The following is a 25,106-nucleotide window of genomic DNA, read 5'->3' as shown; positions in this document are numbered from 1 at the left end:
CAGAATGTGTTGCAGGATGGCACAGCTACATTAAGCAATAATTAAGCAACATACATGTAAAATTAACTTTGTCAATGCAATGTATTGCAATGTTGGGACACCTCCGATGGCACCGATGAAAATAAGATGTCAGTGCTTGAGTTGTCCATTTATTAACTATTTTTACGTCAATCTAAGAAAGCACACAAAGCATACAAAGCATAGCCTTTTTTCTAAGAGAACCGAGCCATAAGTAAGTACAGCGCAGTCAAGGAAAGAGCCCATAACGTTCATTTTTGTTGATTTGGCTTTGTGCTCTTGAACACTGGATGTAAATGTAAACAATAACTTTGAAGTCAAAGTCAGAGTAAAACTTTCATCTTTAATTTGATATCTAATGCTTTGCAGTTAATGGTCTATGACCCGCAGACACACAGTATCCTCCTCAGTGATTCTCGGCTGGGCCTTGATGGTACCTTAACTCGATAAACGGACGCCCTATTGTTTTGTTTAAAATAGAGATTATTCTATCATACAGCATGGCCCACGAGTTAAAAGGGGACAGCTGGAGCATACTGGTTTTGTTGTGTGTGTGTGTGTGTGTGTGTGTGTGTGTGTATGTGTGTACGCCTACTCCATAGATGGATGGACAGAGAGCTGTGTAAAGAAATGTAGAAATCTCTTGCTATTTTTGAGCACTAGAAAAACAGACACGCTTTGCTTTATATGCACAGCAAGGTTTGCAACTTAATATCGGTTAATTTCCCTCCTCTGATTAGGGTATTATTTCAAAGGCTTTTGATTTCCCTGTGGAGCAGTAAATTGCTGACAAAGCGTTGGTGAGATTATACATACCCTGAGGAAACCAAGGCCACGATTCTTTTTTTTTGTCATCAGATCATTCATAAATAGTGAGAAGTACTTAAGACTGGTGACTTGCATTGTTGTATTCGTTATGAACCTGATCAAATGTAATGCACACCTAAATGCTTTAAACAAAGAATGAAAATCTATATACTGTCAGAAATTCAGCTGCTGCATTGCGCCTTCACAAAGAGTGCATCATTAACTGTCTGTTTACTGGGCTTATATTCCTCATACATTATTTATCTCACAGAGAAACAATTCTTCTGAAGAACACAAGATGTCTTTTGGAGAGTCTGAAAATCAGAGACACAATACACTGTACCGAAGGAACCCTTCTACAATAAGTGCATCACTTCTGTGTCAACAGAAGGCGAGATCAAAGAGTAGAGCACTCTGGAGGAACAGAAGAGAATTGCAACAGAGACTGTGCAGCAGAAAATATATCAATATGTGGACGCATTTGTGTGAGAGTTCAAATTTTACATGAGAACCACTTTAAATCACGAGCAGGCACTTAGATTATGAAACATGTATCAGGTGTAGTCCTACTTGTGCTGTTGGTATTAAATAGCATTTCACAAATTGTACATTACATAAGCAAGCTGGCGATAAACGTGTTACTGCAAAGACATAAATACTCTGCCAATGTTACTTTTTACAGTAATGTTATTTCTAAATTCTGCAACACATCCCCTGTCTGCGTGCCATTAGCAGATTAAATATGTATTGCTTGGCGGGCAGTAAATAAATCTAATTCTTTCAATTGTTAATTATTTTTGTATTTTGTATTTTAATTCATTTTGTTAATCATGCCTTGGACCTACTTGCTTGACTCATCTCAATTGTGGTACTGTGGGGTCTAAAGTAGTGTTGTTTGTTTCTGTCTCAATAATAATTTTAAAGTGGGAGGTGGCCAAACTTGTAAGCCATATACATAAAACTGTAAGGAGTCCGGAGTCAAACAAACAGTTACACTGCAATACTGACTTATGTTTTAGACCACCACACCAAATGTGGCATTGGAAATATATTTTTAACCAAAAAAACTAAAATACAAAGTAACACTACTAAACAGTTTAAAGTTCGATATCTGCCATTTATTCATGTGCCCTCATTTTACAAAAAGCATTTCATGATCTGCTACTCGGAAATGTAGTTTAAAACTAATCAACCCCTTTTAAACCGTCCTCTTCCAGCCACTAAAACAATGAAAGTGTGGCCGCACTCCCTTTGCAACCTACAAATGGCACAACTGATGGCAGATTGCACCCTGCGCCTTTAATGAATCACTCAAATGTCTAATTACTTTTGGAATGCTTTTACTCTGCTATGTCATAAACGCCATGAGTAGATAGAATATGAATGGACACAGATAAGAGCTTCGTTCAGTAAGTGTCCAGAATTGACCAATGTCTGAGCCCCAAGTGGCTTTTCTTTTTTGTTGAACTTTTTATTTTGTGTTTTCAACACATCAGAGCCATCCCTGACATCCAAATAAACAAACATAACAAAATAAATAGCAAACAATCAATACAGTAGTATTAGTATCACTAGTCCTAATGCGAGCACAAATGCCAACCCTTACATACGTGAACCTCCACACCAACGAATGCTCATTCATATTCACAGCCATCTGCATCTACATACACACCCGCATGTCCCCTCCCACATGCACATACACTCCACAAGGAGCCAAGTGGCTTTTTAACCACATGCTTGTTTAATGTCTTGTGCTTTTACTTATCTCGATAAGTTGTTATATAAAAAATAGAGGCCTGCCACAGACTATTAGGAGGATAGGTAACAATGTTGAGAAGAATGCCTGACGAACAAAGGAAAAAATGGGCTGTTGGAACATTTCCCCTTTGAAAAATGGCTATTTTCAGATGGAAGGGTGGTCAAAATATTCTTTAAAAGAATGGAAACACATGAGTGAGAAAAGATGATGAACAGCATGTTGATTCAAAGGTACAAACGGGATGTTTCTAATATTACTTAGTTAATATCGTTTTACTGTTTGAACATATGCGCTTTAATGTGAAACGTGAATCGTCGTGGGAAACAAGACTGAGAGACAGCAGCTGCGTTCACACCCAAACCTGGCCGGGAACTATTGCTGCAGAGCTCGCGCTCAGCGTGTTAAGATGCGCTAACAGCATTGTTCGCTCATCACTTGGCACCTCAAGGCAGACGACAGTGAGTCCAAGAGATGTAAAAGGTATTGGATGATAGGTTTGAGGTCGAGCTTAACAGAATCACGTCCGACCAGGTTAACTGTTTCACTTTGAACATGAGAAGTTATTATTTCTCTTACAAGTACAACAGCCTCCGGGCTTCCTCGGCGAAGAAACAAATTCACACTCTGGCTTTGAGGATTGCTCGAATAGTTTCTGAATGTTGAGCAACCAAATCAGTTCAACAGTAGCGCACAATAGTGTTATCACCTGTCAAAGAATCTGCTCTCTGCTGCTGAATGTCATGCTCGTTATTGCTGTTTATAATTCCATCTCGCTATGGAGCAGCACATCTGCCTTTTCTCTTGTTTCCAATAATAGAGGTTTATGGAGGGTGGGGGGGAAACCATGAACTTGTACTAACCAAACTATAATAGAATAATAGAAAAAGTAATTGGATGTTAAAACTGAGTGGCGCTCATGATGTGTTGAATGCAATCATCCTTGTCTTTATCTTTTCTTATTTCCCTTGTAGAAATCGAAGAGTTCGGGCCTGTTTTCATCCGTGAGCCAGACAATGTTATTTTTCCTTTGGACTCTGATGAAAAGAAAGTGGTGATGCACTGTGAGGCACGGGGGAATCCACCACCCACATACAGGTGTGACATATGTCTCCTAATTGCAGTCCTACTTTCACAGCTCATTAGCGTGTCATTCATCACAAATGTATTCAAATCTCTGATTCTTCTCATGTTTTTCAGTTGGTACATCAATGGGACCGCCGTAGACGCAGAAGCAGACTACCGCTACAGCTTCATTGATGGGAACTTAATTATTACCAATGCAAGTGAGAGCAGTGACTATGGGAAGTACCAGTGCAAAGCAGAGAACGGCTTCGGGACCGTCCTAGGTCGAGAAGCTCTTTTGCAGTTTGCATGTGAGTAGACTTAAATGTATTAATACAAACATTTGTACACAAGGTCTAATGTTATATTCTATATATTCTATACAGTATCATGTACCTTTCATGTCTATGTTTTAGAAAAATGTACATTTGAGTCAGTTTTCTTGTTTTAGTCCTGAATACATTCACACAGAACACAAATATTACACTGCGAAAAAAAAGCCGCTGAATAAATTTCTGGAACAAGGTGGATTTTTCTGAGCTCTCATACCGCCAACAATGGCATCAACCAATCACATATTTAAAATGTGCACTATAGTGTACAACAACATGGATGACTTTAAACCCTGTCAAAGGCAGCACAAGCAAGAGCCACCATCCGCCTTTCATTTTTACCTTTCACAATAAAAGCCCTAGACATATACACTGCATAACTGTTTACCAGAGGGAACTTAAAATCTCTCAGATCATCTTTCTCAGACGAAACAAAAAAAAATAGCTCACAAATAGCTCAGGCGGTACAATATAACAATATAATTCAGACAGACTGCCAGACGCTGCTCTGGATCAATAGGTAGTTGGTTTTCTGCCTGCGTGAATCTATTCAAACCTTTTATTTAGAAAATTGTTGCAACTTTTCCAAATCGCATCGCTGCTGGTATGGATAGATTTTATGCAAATTATTGGAGTATTTTGCATTTCCGTGTTGTTTATCCGTCACGCCGCCGGTGTGTAAAGGCCTTTAGGGGGGAAGAAGATCATGGCTCTCATATGAAGCAAATAATTAGCTGCAAGCTCTGTGTCTCTCTGAGTTAAAATAAACCTGTTTGGTTCCAGGGGTAAATAAACACCACGCTGTCTACAGTAAGGTTTTTGTTGCTGAGTTTAGTTCCCACCGGCTACATCTGATACTGTTGAGTTGCATTGCTAACAGGGTATGGGCCCTCAAATGCCACGTCTCAATGGTAAATGAGAGCAAAAAAGCACATTCCTTCCCCCAGTAATCCCCTGGCCAACTCCAACTCCAGAACGTCATCACAGGCTACGGCAACACAGAGAGAGACCAGGGGCGCTGTGCTCAGAGGGAAATGCATTGTTGCTTTTCACTGCAGTTTCTTCAGGAGCAATGACCATAATTGCGTTATTGGCACGTCTACAGGGAGCTCACCGTTCTCGTTCTCTAAAAGGTTGCTAGAAGGTAGAGTACATATATGGTCTTGTGTTGTTGTAGGGACTCAGAGTTATTACAGGAATCACTTTGGAAACAAATGGCTAGATTAGCCTGGAACTATGTAAACGGAAAAGAAGAATGGAGTTTTTTATAAAAGCTTTTTTTCCTTCAGGCCAACAGAAGTTTTTTTCCTCTTTTGTTTTGTTGGTTTTCCTTCACAAAGTTTCATGTATTTCAATGTGATCAGAAAAAAACAAACAGAAGAAGACATAAATTAAATATAAGCCAGACCGCACTGGCAGGCAAAAATGCCCAGATGGCAAAGCACAGCTAGCGCTTCAAAAAAATAGTTTGAAGGAAAGAAGCTGCATCTCTACATGTACACTTATTTTTCCTATTAACCGTCTAGGTCTTTTCCACCCCCTCGCTCCACTCGATGGTCAAATATGTTCGATTAATTAAGCTTGCTTGGAAATTTAGCAGTGTAACATGTAGGCACTAATGTATTTGTGAGTTTCAAGCTGAGACAACGGCAGCTATTTTTTGTTTTGCATAAATGCTGTGCATTTGCTTGACGCAATGTTATCCATCAGATTCATAGCGGAGATTCTTGGGTTGTATTTTGCTCAATTTTCAGGCTTTGTGGAATCAGTGAGGTGTTTTGCAATGCACCTTATTTATTGTGAATTTGTCAAAGTTTGCATTACGGTCAGTAAGCGTCACTTCTTTATCTGTTGGGCTAACATGACTGCATCCTGTTTGATTCACAACTTGAAAGGTGCTCTCGGTCGAGGGCATATCTCCTCCAGGTGTGTCTGCAGCGACCACCCCCGTGATATTTGATTGAATGAATGCAGACTGCAATTGTCCAATCCGCCGTCTCGACCACGAGCGTGCGTATCAGACATGTTTTCACCGGACTCATTTTAATCCATGCAGCTGTCTGCACCAGCTCCTTGCAGGCTTGTGTCTCACGGTGTGTTGTGCCTCAGGTCAACTTCTCAAACGACGATAAAATGCATCAGTGTTGATGGAAAAATAGGAAACACTACTGGACTGACATTTGTGTTTTACCAGAGCAGGCAACGATTCCTAATCCCGAGCAGAAATAGGATTCCAAATTGAAGCAGTTGAGGAGTGAGGAATATTAAAGGTGTTTCAAAAAGTGTGAGTCACTGCAACCATGAGCGATGCTGAGGCAAACAATCATGAATGAGCACAAACAATATTAGACTGATGGATCTGGTATTGCTAACATTAGCCATGGATAGACAGACAGACAGACAGACAGACAGAAAAAAGCAGATGCACACAGGACCAAACACATAATCTCCTCTCATGCCTGGCAGAGATAAAAAAAAAAGCTTAGTGAATTACAGATGTGTCATATATTGCAAATGGCTGCCCAGAATTGCACTGTAGCGCTGGTTGCTTTTTTCTATTTTCCTCAAAATGAAAGGATTAGAGCTTGAAACTTAATATTTAAAAAGAATGACATCACATAGGAAGGAATAACCTTCCTTTACAGCAGCAACCAACATGACCACTTAAGTGTCTCAGTGTAGCGTCTTAACGTTTGAGCCCCGAGTCCCGAAAATGCATTTTTGGGCCACCCCTGAGTTTTTCCAGATGCATGCTATAAGGCCTAAACAACAACCTACAGAGTTGTAAGACCCCTCTTTGTAAAGATAATGACCTAAAGAATCACAATGAAACAAAGCCTTGGGGAATTACCATGGAGTTTAGTTAAAAAACTGTGTCATTCGGTTCAAACATGTAAAAGTTATAACCTTTATGCCTAAACATGCTCGGATTGGGGCATGCTGTGTATTATTCTTTGCATAAATTACCGCTTAAGACATGTGACGTGTTCTAATAAACCTCCCACGACTACGGAAGCCTGCAGAGTCGGAAAAACAGTCCGGCCGCATTTGGATTTTACAGGTACTAATATACTACACACAATGATGCTTTATTAGACTCATACGAACTTGTAGGGTTACGAAGATGTCTATTTTATTGAAATCCGACTTTGTAAAGTGTACTTTTTAACGATCTAGTGAAACGTTACGGCCACCGCCCGGAAATGACGGCGAAGTCACTAGGGGTGGGAATCACCAGAGGTCCCACGATACGATATTATCATGATACATTGAGTATTGTGATATATTGAGTGTTGTGATATATTGTGATTTATAATACGGGTAGATCAAATCAAGCATTGTGATTGGTTGAGAGTGAGTCACAGGGTGCACTTTATTCAGCCATAAAGTACTGTACAGGCTGTTTACATTTAGAGCATTCCATATCAGTGCGCACTTAAAATAACAGGTAGATTTAAATTGTGCGACCGTTAGTTGTCATTTCAAGGTTGACAGTTACCAAACATGTTTTATGTAAACTTTGATATTTTGCGGGGAATGACTTTTGATGAGAATGTCAGCGGTGAATAATGTATTTGTGGTTCCTGTTCCTGCTGTACAGTCAAATGTTGATACGGCTCACAATCAGGAGAGCAGAGCAGATAACACTCTGAGAGCAGACTAGTTAGCGGGGAGCGAGTGCATAAAACCAGAAACTAAGATGAGGAATGAAAAGGGTTTGATCACAAAATCGTGATAATTTCCAGTGATTACGTCGGTAATTTCCCGACGTGAGGCAAGTTCTCTAGACATCGTCGGGGAGAAAAATGACGGAAAAAGTCGGACAGAAGCAGCGAGAGCACTTCTTAACATCGGTGGCATCGGTGTCCCTCCACCCCTGCTTTCAACCAGCCAACAGGCAGTCAGTTTTATAGTCCCGTATGTGTATGGCAGCAACCGCCATACACATACATGTTGTTAGGCCCGACGTACATTATTGACGATACAGTACTGCCTCTTGTACCTTATTGCTTAATTATTACCTTTTTTCAACCGCAAATTGTCCCCAAAGGAAAACTGTCGACATATTTCATTTAATAAGATAAAGTTTTCAGTCTGTTCATCTCACTTCAATCATTTTTATTGCAGAATGGGACAAAACTGACCAACACTTTTATAAATGTTGCACCTGACAAACTGAACTGCTTGTATTACAGTCTGCATAGTCGTGTCATTCAAGCTTGATGCGCCAGAGAGGGGGCGGGGCTTATCTCTGTGGCTTATCTCATTCATTTCTGCCATCCACCATGAAAATAACCACTATTTCCGCTTGTTGTGGAAATCCTAAAGACGTCGGAGCATCAAACGCCGTCGTTTCCGGATTAACAGGTGGCCGTGTTAATTGGCCGAAAGTCGGCAGTTAATCCGTAACACCGGCCGCTTCCAGCGCTACGAGAGGATGCGTAGCCAGTTTGATTTATGCTTTTTTTTCCGTCTTTGACCAGCGTCATGTCGCAGACTTTGTCCTGTGTGCTGTGCAACAGCTGTGCGAGCAGCTGTGCGAGCAGCGGTGCTACGAGTGACAGGAAGTCCAGACGTTTGATTTACACGCGGATGGCGCATTTCTCATTTATTTCTCCGAGGCCTCCCATAATTGATTACGTAAAACTATCGCGATACTATGCTTTATCAATTTTTTTTCTCCCCCACCCTTAGAAGTTACGGGGTTTATGTAATTACATAAACTTAACAGTAAGTTTAATTTTTTTCTGAGCGGATAGAACTCTTCAAGGCTTTACTGTATTTCAGCAATTTAAATGAAGTTAATCAACGTTGTGGTTCCGGAGATCCTTTAGGAAACGTCACTTGACTTATTCTTTTCTTTTCTTGTCCGATAATGGGCGCCGCGGGGCCATTAATTGCTATTCATCTAATGTGCGTTGACAGAATGTTAGTCTTAGTCTTAGAGTCTTAAAGCATATGAAGGCTAAAGCTCAAGGTGTGTTTGGGGTCGTGTTTGGTTGATTGGCAGGTGTGTCCTCTGAGACAATGGCCTCTTGTTCGTCGCACAATAGCTTCACCCGAGCCACCTTTGCACAAAATTGGATTTTCTTTTTCTAATAGCAGACTGGCCAGTTAGTATCCTGTTGTTGGGTGTGCATTACACAGAGTAATGTGGAAAGATGCAGCACAGACAGGCCGCGCTGAGTTCAAGGTATTACACCAGAAATGGCCTATAATCGGCTATAAAATTATATCATTAATATTCCGCTCTGTTGCCAAATCGCATCATTTCCTCGCAGAGCGGCATAGTAGCACATTCTCTGTGGCCTGGGGGGTTTGAGGCACAGCCCTGACATATCACTCACTGAATACACATGTGTGGCTATCTCAGTTGCACGATTGAGTCAGCAACAAATACAGCATCTTACCAGCTGTCGTTGTGTCGAGATATGAAGATAGTCGGAAATGTCTGAGGGGGAATTAATGATTGTTTGTGTAATGGTGGAACGTAGTATCGTCGTACTGTAAAAGAAGTATGATCTATTTGTGGATATAGTTTACATACTGTGAGTATCAATGTCGCAAATATGGATTTAGAGAATATTTGCAGATAGATGCAATGTTTTAAGTATTACACATTATTAATTTAGAGAAAAATTATATAAATGTCCTAAAAGAGCTTAACTTGAACTTGACATGAGAGCTCTTTAGTTCAGGAACTTCACTAATCTGTATTTAGCAAACCGTTATAGTCTCATGCCATGACCACATGCCGTTCCCCTTTCACTCCATCCATGTCTGTTTAGTGCATGAGGTGACACATTTGTTTCTTCAGTTTGCGCTCGGCTACATTTCTTTAAAGTGCGGCTCTTCAAACGGCGAGCCGCAGAAACAAAGAGAGGTGCCCCGCAGCACACATTAGGATGCAAAGCCCTCCCTATCTCGTTCAGCATAACAAATGGCGGGCATTTATCACTCAGTGTGGAGCTCAACTTTTTCCTCCTTTTTCATGTCGGCACTGCACGTTTTCATGCATAGGCACAGTAGTCTACTGCTTTAATGATACAGACGGGCAGTTCTCTGCCTCATGAGCCGAGTTTTTGAAAGAAGTAATTAAATGCTTTTATATGTTGCGGAGACTTGAAATAGAATGATTAACTTACTTGAGTTATATTGAATGAATGAATGAATGAATATATACTTTATTAATCCCCAAGGGGAAATTTTTTTGTCGTCATCAGTAGCGCCTTACCACTTGAAATACAAACACACAAGATAAAAGATCAAATATATGAAGAAGCAACAGGGATGAAAGATATATACAAATTAAAATAAAGTAATATATATATATATATATATATATATATATATATATATATATATATATATATATATACGTATATATATATATATATATATATATATATATATATATATATATATATATATATATATATATATATATATACACAATAAAATAGAACTAACTGGACTGAAATATATTCATATTTACAGCTGAAGAGTGTATTCATTAATTAAAACAAGTAAATTAGATAAACAGATAGTGCAAGGTGCAAAGTGCAAAATTCATGGAGGTTAAGACGTCACGTACACACAGCAGGCTCCTTGTAACTCACTTTTTTAGTTGGGGAACATTAAACTCCTGCTAACAAACGGTACGTTCTGTGATTTCAAGCAGGGCATGATAATTCATAGGGATTTGCAACTCACATTCTGCAGAATCCAGGTCCGATTTCTGCCTAAAATACAGAGCTGCACATGAATAAGTCCAATATTACAGTTTTAGTTAACTGCGCGAGAAAATAATGAGTTAGTTTTGATTTGTTCAGCTGTTGCTGGCTTGTTTGGTTTTAGGATTCTCGGGTATATTAAAGGTTTATGAGTGGGGAGGTTTTAAGCATACGTTATACTGTCATACGTAACGTTGGGGGTGGGGGTGTTCTAATATTTTCACTGTTTAGTGTCTACAGTGCGTTGGGGCTGGTTTGGCCAAAATCATTTTTGGGCACTAGGGCGAAGTCACATCCTTGTTGCATCGCTCGACTGTATCCTCTTGTCCGGAGGGTTAAGTCAAGCTGTGGAAGTGAACACTGCCCCGTCTCATGCAGAGAATCAGGAACCAAGTGCCCAGTACACGAGGAAAAGGTTCAACCAAGGCTCTATATATTCTCTCCACTGGTCCCGTACTCTGCACCAAAGATGTTTCAGGAGGATCCCTATTTTTTCTCTCACTTTGTTTTGAAACCCTGAGCCACTGAACTCACACTTGGGCTGTTTTTCAGCCGGGACTTTGAAGGCAGCAGGCAGAGAGGAGGCCTCTGATCTCTCTCCCCGAAGAGTTCTTTCTCTCTCTGCAGAGACTGAGGCTCAGGTATCGAGCCGCTTTGAGCAGTACAGTAGTAATGAAATTAATGGGATGCTTTGACTTGAACATTGGAAGATACACACACACACACACACACACACACACACACACACACACACACACACACACACACACTCCTTTGAAATGTTCTACAAATGTGGGATGAGCAGTGGTTAATGCACATTAATTTAATTCATACTGATCTTGAAATAACTAATTTGCATCGAGCACCTGCTCCCATGCTTGCTGCAATTTTCATCACTGCATGTCTGGATAATGACCATGACATTTTCACATGATTATAAAGTCATTAATATTGACTCATTTACATAACAGCAGTTTGCAAAGGGAAATGATAGGTCAGAAAGCCTCAAACCCTGGTTCCATAACATATGAATGCTTCATGTAAGACCTAGTAATACATCTTCAGTCTTATTTTTGATTGGCTGCAAATCCACTTGGACTTGTATTTGTTTTTGGTGGTAAATTTGAAGTGGTCATTGCTGTGGGGCTTCAACATTGTACTCACTTGATAATCACTCAGCACTAGGGATGGGTATCGTTTGGGTTTTTTCCGATACCGGTGCTAAACCGATACTTTTAAAACGATACCGGTGCCTAAACGGTGCCTGAACCGATACTTTTTTATTGCCAAGGCAATTTTTTTTTTTTTCAAATTGAACAATATTATGAACTGTTTAAAGTATACTAGAGAATAAATAAGTACATATAAAACACTTGACTTCAAACTACAGCTTCAAACCTTTTAACTTCAAACTATAAAAATATATATTTAAAAAAAGAACAGTCAGGTGGCCTGATGGGACCGTGTGCAACAGAACTCAGAGACTGTTGGATTCTACAAACTGCTGCTTTACTGGACTACACGTCATCATTAATATCAACCGGGAGAGATTTGTTTCATAAAGCCAAGGACGGACGTTCAAAAGCTCGTGCTCGTGTCTGCAGCGATCTCTGTGAGCGCGCACTGTGTGTGTGAGCGCTGGAAGCCCCGCCCCCCTCCAGCCCCGCTCTGCATGCAAGCAGACAGAGAGCAGAGCAGTGAGTGTGCTCTGATCCGCGCTATTTTAATAATCGTTTTTAGCGTGTGAGCACCGCGCTACCCTTTTAGTATCTATATATCGTGCAACTTTACAGAGTAGTGTAAAAAAAAGTATTTAAATCGGCTCAGGCACCGGAAGGAAGCACCGAAATCTGCGTTGCTTTTCGGTCCGGTAGGTACCGGACGTGTTGGAACCGGTGTCATACTGGCACCGGTTCTCGGTACCCAACCCTACTCAGCACTGGAGGACCATGTAGTTTTTGTTGTTGTCTGTCACGGTGGCTGTTATTGCTCATGCGAACCATGACTTGTGTATTCCAAACAACCAGTGTTGCTGCTGCCTGAAATGTAAAATGTGTAATTTCCCATGTGCCCGAAAATGTTTCCCAGGAAAGACCTCCCCTATTACTGGGGGTTTTCAACACAAGTGTAATGGGTCTCTTAAACAGGATATACCGTACCGTTGGTGGAATTGTTATCGTGCTCTATAACAGTTGGTTATATAGAGCAGCAAAATGGAAATGCATAAATATTTATTAAATAAGGCGAGCCTTCTAAGAAGACTTGTGTTTCCAAAACATGTATCCCTGGCTGAATAATTGAAGGGGAAGGAATATCTACAGAAACACACATACTCACAGCGGTTCACTGCCAAGTACATCAGCCGCGTTGTTATACTTCAGCAGTTGGATGTAAAAACACTTGGTCAGTCGTCCTTCTGTCTTCGATTGGGGTTTCGTCTATTTGTACATTAAAGCTACAGTACCCGACATTGATCCACAAATTAAAAGGAAAAAGTGACAGCGAAAGAAATGACACGGTGGTGACAGCTGCTGGTGAATAATAGCGAACACGGTGACAGTCAGCGTCCCTATACTTTGGTTGCAGGTTGTTAGAACCAATAAATCAGCACTTGTCCCACACAGCCAATGCAACAAGATGATGGGATTGAGTATCGCTAGTCAGGGTCCAATATCCAAACACATCACATTGCCGACAAGCCAGCAGCATCCAGTTTGAATGACTCTGAATTGACATAAATTTAAGGTAAAAGGTTTGATCACTCCTTTTAAACAACATTGGGAGCAATGAGAGGGTTAATACCGTGCATTTAAGAAATTTTAGCTTTGTGTGGAAATGCTGATATCAAGCACAGGAAGTGGTCTGCATGGCCGATTAATCTGTGGTGAAGAATATGGTGCTGCAAATCCAGCTTGTATGACAGTCTACTCCAGTTTATTCCACTGAAGAAGTGCAGGGAAGCATATTCAATATATACATATATACACTACTACTTTTTTACAAGGTTGAGTTATTTCTTCTTTCCATTTTCTTAAATGGTTCAAATTAACCTTTTGTCTTGTTAATTTTGCCATAAATACTTTTTATCTTAATTGTTTTCCTTTTGAACTAGATTTTTTGTTACCAGAAGAGAAATATAGGAGAAAAAATACTCTTTAGCAAGCAATGGAATATGATTAAAGACATGAACTATGATCATTGTTAAATGTGCCAGACATTTTAAATAAAAACACGTTTCACAAGTCCCTCGGAGGCATAATTATCCAACAGTCCCAGTTTGATGGTAAACAACACTGCCTCTCAAAGTGATGAAATGAAAGTGGTGGAGACAAAGAGACCGGCCCTGGGTCAGCAGCCTGTCGCTGTATTTCCACACTTTGGCATTGCTTCAACTAGAAATTAATCAGGCGGTATCGGGGTCTCGAAGGCTGCGGTTCTGGGATTTCAGATTAAGCCTGCTTTGGTCTACTTTCACAGGGAAAAAACAACTAGGTGAAAACAAAAACTACCACATTAGAACAATTAAAAATGATGTCTGCAAAGGAGTTGGGTTCAGAAAAAGTTATATAATATGACAGCTGATTTAATCTAACGATTCATCTATCATGAATGTAATTATGATTCATTCTAGTCAATATAATGAATCATTCTATCAGTCAATAGTCAATTCATGATCTATTAAACACACTTGTGACTGTTAAGGAAAGTTAAAGTGACATCTCTCTCGTACAATTCCTGTTACTTCACTCCGACCCGCTGTCAATCACAGATGTGTATTTATTTACATGACCAATGTGTGTGATGTAATCTACCAATTCTACTCTGTGTCATAACTGTGTGATATGTTTTACTGTATTGCTGAGAAAGATCGTCTTTGCGTGCTGTTCCAGATCTCAGCGCTTTCAGTAGGAAGACCAGAGGCGGGGTTTCCGTGCGTGAAGGCCAAGGTGTGGTGCTCATGTGCACTCCTCCGCCTCATTCACCAGGTAAGAGGTTGGACCTTCAGTCACAGGAGAAAAAATAATATTGTCTTCTCTTCACTGCACTTTGGGATTGTCAATGAACTCATCACTATTCATCACGGCTCCTATGACAACGAGTAATGCTGTTATTACTGTGCCAAGCTGAGTTATTGTTTTGACTATTTTATTCATTTATTGCATTGTATTTTTGATGGTTAGTCTGTGCCTCCATCCGTTCTGCTCTCCATCCATCCATAGCATTCAAACGATGAGTGCGATAACTTATGGCGGCAACAGAGCCGGAGCGCAGATTCTCAGAGATCAAATTTGCAGGATCATTAGAAGTGAAAATAAATGTTACACAGACAATTTATCCACATAGGCAGAGCATAGGCAGAGCATAGGCAGCACTCTTTAAGGGTATATCTTGACTATTCCTCTCTGCAGTCAGCCTCTAATGTAAGCTCTTTTGTGAGCCATGAATCAGCCAGGCTTTGTTTGCATCTGCTCCGTCGCACCGCTACACTGCACCCGTGGGAATGTTTGCTAAGTGCTCTTCAGCTCCCGTTTCTGGATGCCATCTTGAATGACATGATAGCAACCAGAGAGCGATGACAGATTAGCTGATAAATACATTTCAAAAAAAGATAATTTGTGATTAATGATGCTCAATGATTGACAGTAAATTTAGTGCAGATGATTCTCATCTTTGGAGTTCATCAATCACAGGGCGGGTGGTGTATTTAATTTATCTCACTGCATTTACAGGTCAAATGACAGAACATGCATGCTTTTATTACTCCAGCACAAACAACATTTTCTCCTCAATGGTTGAAGGAGTGATTGACATAAAATTAGAATCAAAAACGGCAGATGATGTGGTGGAGTGAGATCAGTGTAATGAAACTAGTGATTTTCTGTCATTTAAGGTTGGGTACGGTCTTGCTGCTGTAAGCTGTGAAAATTGACCCAGGTTTCAGTCATGATGACATACTGTAAACCCCCGTGTTACATTGCTTCTATTAGATTGACCTACTGGATCAATTCATGTTATAGAAATATTCAGTCAACTGCTAAAAGTGCAGTTGAGAACAATGAGATTTTTAGTTTTGATAATATCTGATGTAAGCATCAGATATTATCAAAACTAAAACTCAAATATCTAGTGTGGTGAAACACTGTAGTGAGTTATTGTAATACTCTTTTTTTGTCTGAATTAAATTAAGCTTAATTCATTGTGAAGAGGTTGTCAAATCAATGTTTATGAACCAAAGACGGTAAACAGGTAAGAAAAGATCTACAAAGCGACACATATGACACTTAACGCCCAGAATAACTGAAGTACACTGAATATTACTGCCATATAATAACTCTATCAAAGGTTTTGAAAGGTTTGCTGCTTCCTTCCACTGTGTTATGGTGATAGAAATGTATTTAAAGTGTAACCATTGTGGATACAAAGTCCTTGGTAAGGCAACATGGCTTATATTGTCTATTAGTTACAAGCCTAAATGGTCCTAAACTAAAAGAAGAATTCATCTTATTTTTAGTTTTGTCCACATTCATCTATACAAACAGTGGCCTTATGATAGTCATACTACACTTAGGAAGTCAGGTCCACACTGGTAAATGGCAGGCCGGCCTCAACAGGCTGTGAGCCGTTCTTTTGATGCTTATTTTTCATGATTAGAGTACGCTCAAACACACGATACAGGTGAGAGTTTAAATTACATTCAGCAGTGCTGACATGAGATGAAAAATGATCTCCAACAGCAGAAATGATTAAAAAACAAAAAATGGCACAACCCTAAAATTTGCTCATCTGATGAATGCCTCGGTGAGTCGGACCGTGTCACAACTTGAACACAGTGTATAGGGAGTGTTAATCAATGTTTGGGTTATATTGGTTGTGGGAGGATTCAAATACATCAAAATGGCACTTAAATTAGATAAGTCTCATGAGTGAAAATCATTTGGAATCGCCGAGATGTGAACTGTTTATTGTTTTTCATTTCATGGCCTTGTGACCAGTTTTTATTTGTCTTTGCAAAGTAGTGTTTTACTTTTCTGAAGCTAGAGTATTTGGACCTTTTCGATCTCCTGTGTCGTTTTCTTTTTGGTCCAGTTTGTGTCAGAGTTGACAATCTGGATCCCAACTGTGTGTCTCTTCCCTCTCAGTAAACAATGTTGACTTTGCAAATAAATCTGATGACATTTGATATTGTCCTCTTTTTTATTTAGTTTTCTGCCTTATTTGAAGCCCTTTGAACTCACATGGACCTCTTTTTCTGGGGAAAAAATAAAAACGTTTCCTTCTCAACAGCTGCGTATTTTTTTTTTCTTCTTCTTTTTGACCAAGTTCATTTGTGTATCAGCATGCACAGTAAAGAATACTAAATACAGACGCACAGCTGTGCTGCCAAGCTATCGGGGATCAGGAGTTGATATTCCTCATCATCACACACTGTTATTCATGAATACAATACAAACTATTCAACTAGCTAAAATGTAAGAAAAGGCCTTTTCTTATCTTTTTTGGTCATATTATATACTAGTTACACACAGCCTATCATTCTCCAGTTTTACCTTTGTGATTGTATCACAAATTAAGTAAAATTACCTCGCTGTTAATAACCGGCTCATTAAGGCCCTGTGTAATTATTTTTTCACCTTTAGGGCCCTCTGTAATATTTTTCGAGACTTTATATAGACTCGCAGTCATTTGATGCTCATGAGCACCTGATCCTTTGTTATTGTACAAATCCCGCACTCATTATCTCTTTGGATTATTATTCATTAGTTTTGAGCTGTGATTAACAGTGGTGGCATCATCAACGGTACATTATTGCTAGTTAATAATTGTTTAAGAGTTTTTTGTTCCTCAGTTGAAACACTCATCATTCTACTAGGATGTACATGACAACACCGTACTATGTTTCAGAGCATATAGTCAACATGTCAGACCATTGCTCTTGGATGCAGTGAAACCAGAAGATCCTTTGGGGTGCTTCAGTAATTATTTGCATGATTTGCAATGAGTTGAATACATATATTATTCTGCACAATGGCGTTACAAAAGCACCGGTGCATGTTTTAATGCCGGTCCCAGGTGCACGCTATAGTCACTAGTTAGTAAGGGATTTACAGCAAGCCGGTCGTTATTCTGAAATGAACCCCAACAGGGTGGGCAGGACGCGAAGCGGAGGGGTCTGGAATCACCCTGAAGGGGTTCATTTCACAATAATGACCCACTGGCTGTACATTATCCTGCTTATTACACGGCTGCTTTCTAAACAGATGAATCATGTGTCACCAAATACTGATTTAATTAATAATATTATTGATTTAAAATAGATTTTATTGGTTTAAAACTGATTTTATTGATTTAAAACTGATTTTATTGATTTACAAATGATTGTATTGCTTTTGTGAAAATAAAAAAAAATTGTTGTTGTTGCACTCAGAACTGCAACAACGTCCTCAGCAACAATGTCTGTTATTCAAAGCAGTGGTCTGTTTTGAAGAAATAACCATAGAGCATAGAATGCCGTTGATCAATCAGCATCGACTATTTAACAAAGCCATGTAATAACGAAGCATAGTGTATGTATAACTTGAAATGATATATAACACAATAGCAAAATAGCGTTTGAAAAGAGTGTTTTAAAAAAACTAATGCTCCATAGTGTATTTGCAGCTACTATTACTCTTCAAGGGTTGGATATTTCGACTATTGATAGCTTTAAATGAGAGAGTGAGGTCTTTTGTTATTTACAGTGTACAAAAAAGGGATCACTAGAGATATACTATTCTCTGCAAGATCTATTATTGCTTTGTAATACACATGATTTAGACAGAGTGCATGAAGGACTATTACAAACACCAAGTCAAAACGAACACAAAGATTCTAATCGCTGTGTCCTGTGCTTCTGCAGAGATCATCTACAGCTGGGTGTTCAATGAATTCCCCTCATTCGTGGCCGAGGACAGTCGTCGCTTCATCTCCCAGGACACAGGAAACCTGTACATCTCCAAGGTGCAACCCTCTGACGTCGGAAGCTACATCTGTCTGGTGAAGAACACGGTGACGAATGCACGGGTTCTGAGCCCTCCGACACCGCTGACACTGAAAACCGATGGTGAGGCTCTCAGATTCATCGCACCTCTCACACACTTTAGTCCTGAATTTGTATAAGTTACCTATAGACAGACAAATTGAATGAATGTCACTGGACAAACAACGCAAAAAATATCCCAGTCCTCTTCGTTCATTTGAAAGTCTAGCATTTATTTATTTTTTTACATCTATTACAGCGCTTCCTCCTCCTGAACTTGTTTAGAGCAGATGAAAATCTAAAAGCATATTTTATACTCTGCTGGTGCATTTTATTGTATCATCAGTTGGAGAAAAAAACATTTTCAGATCGTCTTGGTTAATAAAAGTGTCTCGGCCCTGCTCCTTTCCACTGAGCCTCGGGTTAGCGGAGGTCGTCAGGAATTCCATACACACACTGTAAATAGATAGTGAGCGATGCTTTAACATTAGTGTTGGGAGCCTTCTTCGCCCACAATGTTCTCCGGTGAAACTGTCCGTCAGGGAAATCATTTTCCAGCATAAAATTAACTGAATCAATGGCCCTTGCTGTGGATGGGATTCGTCTCTTTTATACTAGCCTCTCAGGAGCCTTGCCATGGAGCTGTTCACTGGATGCAGGTGTGGATTTCACCTCCAGGCTTTTTTACGCCTGACTACACAGAGAGACGTCCATCACTTCGCACAGGTGCCTGTCATTGTCAAGGTTTTTCAAAGAGCCACTGAGATTACATCCCGAGTGAAGCTGTGAAAGGCCCTCTCTGCCTCGGAACCAGATTTGTTCCAAATGTTACAACACAAATCTGCCTCTTAAGAATTACAGCGCTTCAAGCGAGATCCCTACTCGGTATTTGCATAACCCTTGTATGAAATGGCCCCTGGGGACATACATAATACTTAGCACATAATCATGCTAAATTGGTTTGTGTCTCTCATTAACTGAGATGCAAAGTGCAGTCTGAGGGGCACACGGTCAGTCTGCTGTCAGCGCTTTAATGTGGCTCATGGTTGTTTGTTTTTTGTCTTTTTTCTGGTAAATTTTTTCAAGGAGGAATGATGGGAGAGGAGCATCCTTATTGCAATGTCCATCAATAATGTGGTTACAATACCTGGTCTGAAGGACAACACTCTCACCTGCAACACGTCCAAATCGAATCCACACAGCTGTAGGTCCATTATGCCAAAGAATGCCTTGGCATCTCTCGCCCTGCAAATCTCATGATGTTCAGCAGGCTTCTGTATTGTGAATTTGGGTTCCAAAATGCCGAAAATTGCATTGGCACAACTCACAGCAGACTCCCAGATGTCCCTGCGCTGTATGCACCCCTCAGTCACTGGAGTCCGACCAATCAGACGCTGCAATCTGTGCCTCAGTAAAAGTGAGAGATTATTACACAGTAGACAGTTCAAGCTGGATCTGTGTGCGGCTCACCACTGTCAGCTCCGACACCGACTCTCTTAATCAAAACAAGCATCTGGGCTCCATTATACCCTGCTGGAAGCCATTGATCGTCAATTCGCAATCCACCTTGAGCAGAGCAGAGCGGGGCAGAGCACTGAACTCTGCACTAATGCACTGTTTTTAAACAGATATATACAGTTCATTTCAGAAACACCCCCTTTGATTTATCTGCTTGGTGTAAATAAAAGCGAGCACATAATATTACTTTGGATAGCAGTGACTTTGAAACGGCTCTGAATTAGAACACAGGCAGAGTGTTTGTTTATTAATAAATAGGAAGTAGGAATTCTACTGTAAAATGCAATTGTCATTTTTAAAAGTCTATCATGACTTTTTGAGGTTTTAGACATCATTTATCATTCATATTTTGCCTTTGTATATCAGTTATATTAATGTTCTTTTGATTAAAAGATCACAAGCCTCAGAGAGGTTTTACACCGTGCTTGGGTAACCTACCATTTAATGTTATTATTATGTATTAATTATTGTTATTATCATTATTTAACAAGAAAATAAATAATGTCTTGGTGGGCTAAAACAATTACAGCATTATGTAAATGATGGTCCATTGTAGAGTGAAATAGAACATAAAGCAGGGTATGCTTCAGGGCAGTTGTCTGGTCTGAGAGTTTAGAGAACAGGAAGTCATCGTAAACGGGACGTGTTCCCTACTTTCTACCTAAACCTCAAGAGGAAAGGCTTTGAACAAATCTGATCAACAAAAATCCATATTTACCGTCACATTCTCAGAGTTTGTCTGCTATATTACAACTTTTTGTGTATTGTTTATCATGCTCCTCATATAAAGCATGTTGCACTGCAGATGGAGGATCAATACCTGTAGGACAACTTCCTCAATGAGTTCAGCAGTAGGGGCAAGACAATTACAATTAGGCAGACTGGCTTTCCAGGAATAGGCTGGACCTAGAGGGAGTTGTAACTGTAGTAGACCATTACAATTTCTCTATTGCATCAGGGAATCTGATGAGATATTTTTTATTTTTTAAATATATTTTACAGGTATACATTTTTCATTACACAAAAACCTACAAAAGTTGTTTTTCAAGTATTGTATGTGTTAAATTTTCCGAACTAAGTTTCAAACAGAGAACACCTGTGTATTACTGGATCAGAGCGCAAATAAAACATTCACTTTTTTAATGCTATTAGCTCGGAGTCCCAGTAAATTTCAGGATAGGCACTTTTTTAAAATTGGTTCGCAGAAGAACAAAGCACAACGGAAAAGGTTTTTTTGTGATTAATAAATAAAACTGGAGCATAAAATATAAAGTTACACTTCAAATGAGGGCTGTTAATGTTTTAGCACACCAAGACATTATTTCTTTCAATTCCATCAGATCCAGCCGCTGAGCCTGAATATGATATTCGATATACTATAAAGTGAGCCCATGAAATATTGCAAATTCATTATATGTGAAGGGCTGCTTTGGAGCTATAAATGTTGAGAATGAGATTGAAATTGAAAAGTTCTTTGGAACAAATAACATAAAACTCTTTTACCATACATAGTGGGCCACAATTCAATAACCCCAATCCTTCATGCATTCATTTCATCACATAAAAAGTGTCAGGTACATGTAGGAGGTGTAATTATGGTTTCTCAAATGTCATGCCGGTTATTTGTCTTGCTGATCGTGTGGCGGCGCATTGGATGTGTGGTCTGATGTGTTTTGTTGTGAATTCAGGAAGGTGCCGTCAGTTCATCAGAGCTGCTCACGGGCAATGATCGCGTGTACATTTAACATTCTTCTGTAAAGAGGAAAGCGCCCATGCAATATTCATGTCGGCAAACTCCCATTTAATAAGACCGATAATAGTAATTAGATCCCAGATGAAGGTTTTTTCCTTTGTTACTCCAAATTCGCTCAATGCCATCTGACATATCGTCGGATGTAAATGGATATAAATGGCGTACAGATGAACAAACAAAGAAAGCTCGTCCTCTGGCTGTGACTCGGAGCCGAGGTGTTAGTCATAGTGGCACTTAGCAAGACCGATAACACGTTATCACTTGTGTCCTTCACAGTGTGTTTGTGGAGTGGCTTACTAATTGTTGGAGACAATGCACTACTTCACCCTGTTGTCACTGGAGAGTACGTGTTAGTACATCATCTTAATGGTTTGTTTTTGTGACACCGCGGCTCGTGAGTTTTTCCACCATCTCTAATAGACTTACGCGATGTATACTTTGTGGTCGTGCATGGATAGCAATATGCTGCCTATGCAGAATTTGGCTCACATGCATGACTGAATTTTCCAACTGACTTTGGCGATATAACCAAGAAAATAACAAATTAAAATGTTAACTGTAATATACCGTATGTTCATCTTTAAAAAAAAAAACTTTTGGTATCTCAAAAACATACGATTATTCCGTTTCTCTGTATTCGGTTACATCCGTATCACGAGCCCTCTTAATGAACCGTGTTTAAAATAACGGATGTGCCAGATGGTGCACATAGTGTGCAGTCCCACACTTGCACACCTCTGTATCCTTTGATAAATTTAGATTTGCTACTTCATTTTTTTTCTTCTTTTCTTCAATAGTTTCTTATCATAAAACAGATACCGGGGCAAATCACTTCGCTCAGTCTCTGTGTCGCACACTGCAAGAAAAGGCGGAGATGATGATGGCGGTAAAAGAGGGAGGGGGGATGTAAGTAGCCGTTTCAATCTGCTTGGTTCTAATGTCTGCAATTCCTCTTTCCTAACCTTTTCCAGGTGTCATGGGTGAATATGAGCCCAAAATTGAAGTGCATTTCCCTACATCTGTTCTGGCTGCCAGAGGAGTCACTGTCAGGCTGGAGTGCTTTGCTCTGGGGAAGTAAGTAAACAAGGACATATTACACAAATATGGGTAGTTGTTTCTTGCTGCTGCATCATATTAATCACCATGAAAAGTAGAATGCTCTGTTGCTGAGCGATCCTTTTGATAATACTCCTTGTGTTTTTCCCTCTGCTTTAAATTGCATTATTCCATTACCTGAAAGGGGACCAGGCGTATCTTGTCTTCAGGCGGGATGTTAAGTGAGTGTAGAGAAGTGCAGCACCGCAGCTCTGCTGTTAGATGGCATGTTGGTGCAGGGGAGGGGGGGACTGAATAGGGAATTCCGCCCAAGGGACCCATGTGTTCTCATAATTGAGAGCCCAAATGTATCTGTGTTTCCTGGGTGGTTTCAGGGTCTGTTATGAATGTAGGAAGTCAAGGTTATGTCTATGGGAAGATGAAATTGGTAATAGTTGTCTGCCAGGAGGGAAACACACACTTTTGTCCTCAGAGACTTCAGTCCAAACCACTTACCACAGCTACTAAAGTTAGCATTGCAGGCTCCATGGTTTACAAAACCATTGCATGAAAAAATATATTAAAAAAGCAATAATAGTGTGTGTGTGTGTGTGTGTGTGTGTGTGTGTGTGTGTGTGTGTGTGTGTGTGTGTGTGTGTGTGTGTGTGTGTGTGTGTGTGTATCTTTTCTGAAAACTCAGAGCTGGACCTGGGCAGTTTGCTTAAATAAAACGTAGAAGCACAGATGATGCAGTTAGTAGTATCAACCACTTAGTCCTTAGACACTTGAAAGACAGTAAAGCATATGCACGTTTGCGTTTTATTGATTTTAGTTCAGCTTCTAAAATTCTTCAGCTTTATATATTATTTAAACAAATGAAATGGATAAATGTAAATTATTTTATTATCAAATGGTATTTTTTTTCCTCACTAACATAGATTCCAACATGTAAAGATAATTCAAACAATATCTGAGCCTAAAATTAGTAGTCTTCTGTTCTATGAGGCTACAACAGAGGATGTATTTATTGAGAAGGCTTCGACTACATGGGGTTAATAGTAAACTCATGATTCTCATGATTTATCTAGAGAGTGCCATTAGATATGGCATACAAGTATGGTTTGGTAACCTGTCGGTACAGTTAAAGTCTGAGCTTGCACGTTTGACTCAAACGACCATGAAGATCATAGGTCAAAACAAACATCACTACCTTCAGCCCCTATATGAAGAATCTGTGCCCAGGGAAACACAGAAAAGTCTGAATGACCCAACCACCAGTGGAGGGCTGTGCGTTATCGACCAAGGCCTTCAGTGACGTGTAGTCCACATCAGGCACTGGGAAAAAGTGTCCCAGGAGTTACTGTCAGACCGACCCGGGCTTGTATTGAGCACGGCGCGCTGCCCGGCGCATTCATACGGCCGCTATACGGCCGATTTTTGTGCACTATTACGGGCACGGATGGAGGTCACACGGGGTGTGGACCGACCTGCGGAGCTATTTTAACCACTTAAGACGAGAAAAAAAGATGCTTTATTTGCGGCTACTTATTTATTTTAACCTCTTTAAAACTCTTCTCACAAGGGTTACGGTATTGTAGCAATTTAAATGAAGTTAAACAACCATGTGCTTGCGGAGATAATTAAGGTGCCGTTTTAAAAAACGTTCTTCTTTTTTTCTCAGAAAATGAGGCTCTGAGTCTAGAGGCTTGGGGCGCAAACAGCGGACACTCCGCAGCAACGGCGAGGTTGTAAGGCTTGCTCCACAGACCGTGCAGCAAGCCTCCAACCTCGCCGTTGCTGTGTCATTAAGTCCAAATCAACAACCAGTCACATTTAGCTATAACAAAACATTCAAACAAAACCGCGGCACTAAGACACTGCACACACACACACACACATCTCCAGCAGCTGCTGGCACCTTGGCACAGGCAGAGGCGCGGCCCCAGTACCGGCCCTGTGGCCAACCACACATTTCATCATGTTAGCAGGCCTCTCCATATAGTTTAACCAGCTCTCGATTGCATAGACACACAGCAGGCTGAAGGCTGAAGAGAAGGCTAAAGAGAAGGCA

General features: G+C 40.1%; 1 protein-coding gene across 1 annotated transcript in view; it reads left to right on the top strand.

Moving 5' to 3' along the window:
• The window catches only part of cntn5 (contactin 5), an 84,327-nt gene that overhangs the window by 22,074 nt on the left and 37,147 nt on the right, over nucleotides 1–25,106 (top strand). The window contains exons 3-7 of the mRNA XM_079225265.1: nucleotides 3,556–3,679; nucleotides 3,782–3,957; nucleotides 14,603–14,698; nucleotides 18,610–18,813; nucleotides 22,972–23,074. Of these exons, the coding sequence (XP_079081391.1) occupies nucleotides 3,556–3,679; nucleotides 3,782–3,957; nucleotides 14,603–14,698; nucleotides 18,610–18,813; nucleotides 22,972–23,074 (703 nt within the window). The remainder of the gene's footprint in view (nucleotides 1–3,555; nucleotides 3,680–3,781; nucleotides 3,958–14,602; nucleotides 14,699–18,609; nucleotides 18,814–22,971; nucleotides 23,075–25,106) is intronic.

Source organism: Taurulus bubalis, assembly GCF_910589615.1.
Source record: "Taurulus bubalis genome assembly, chromosome: 10".
Classification (NCBI taxonomy): Eukaryota; Metazoa; Chordata; class Actinopteri; order Perciformes; family Cottidae; genus Taurulus; species Taurulus bubalis.
Note: the sequence above shows the minus strand (reverse complement) of the source record. Positions and strands in the feature narration are given on the sequence as shown.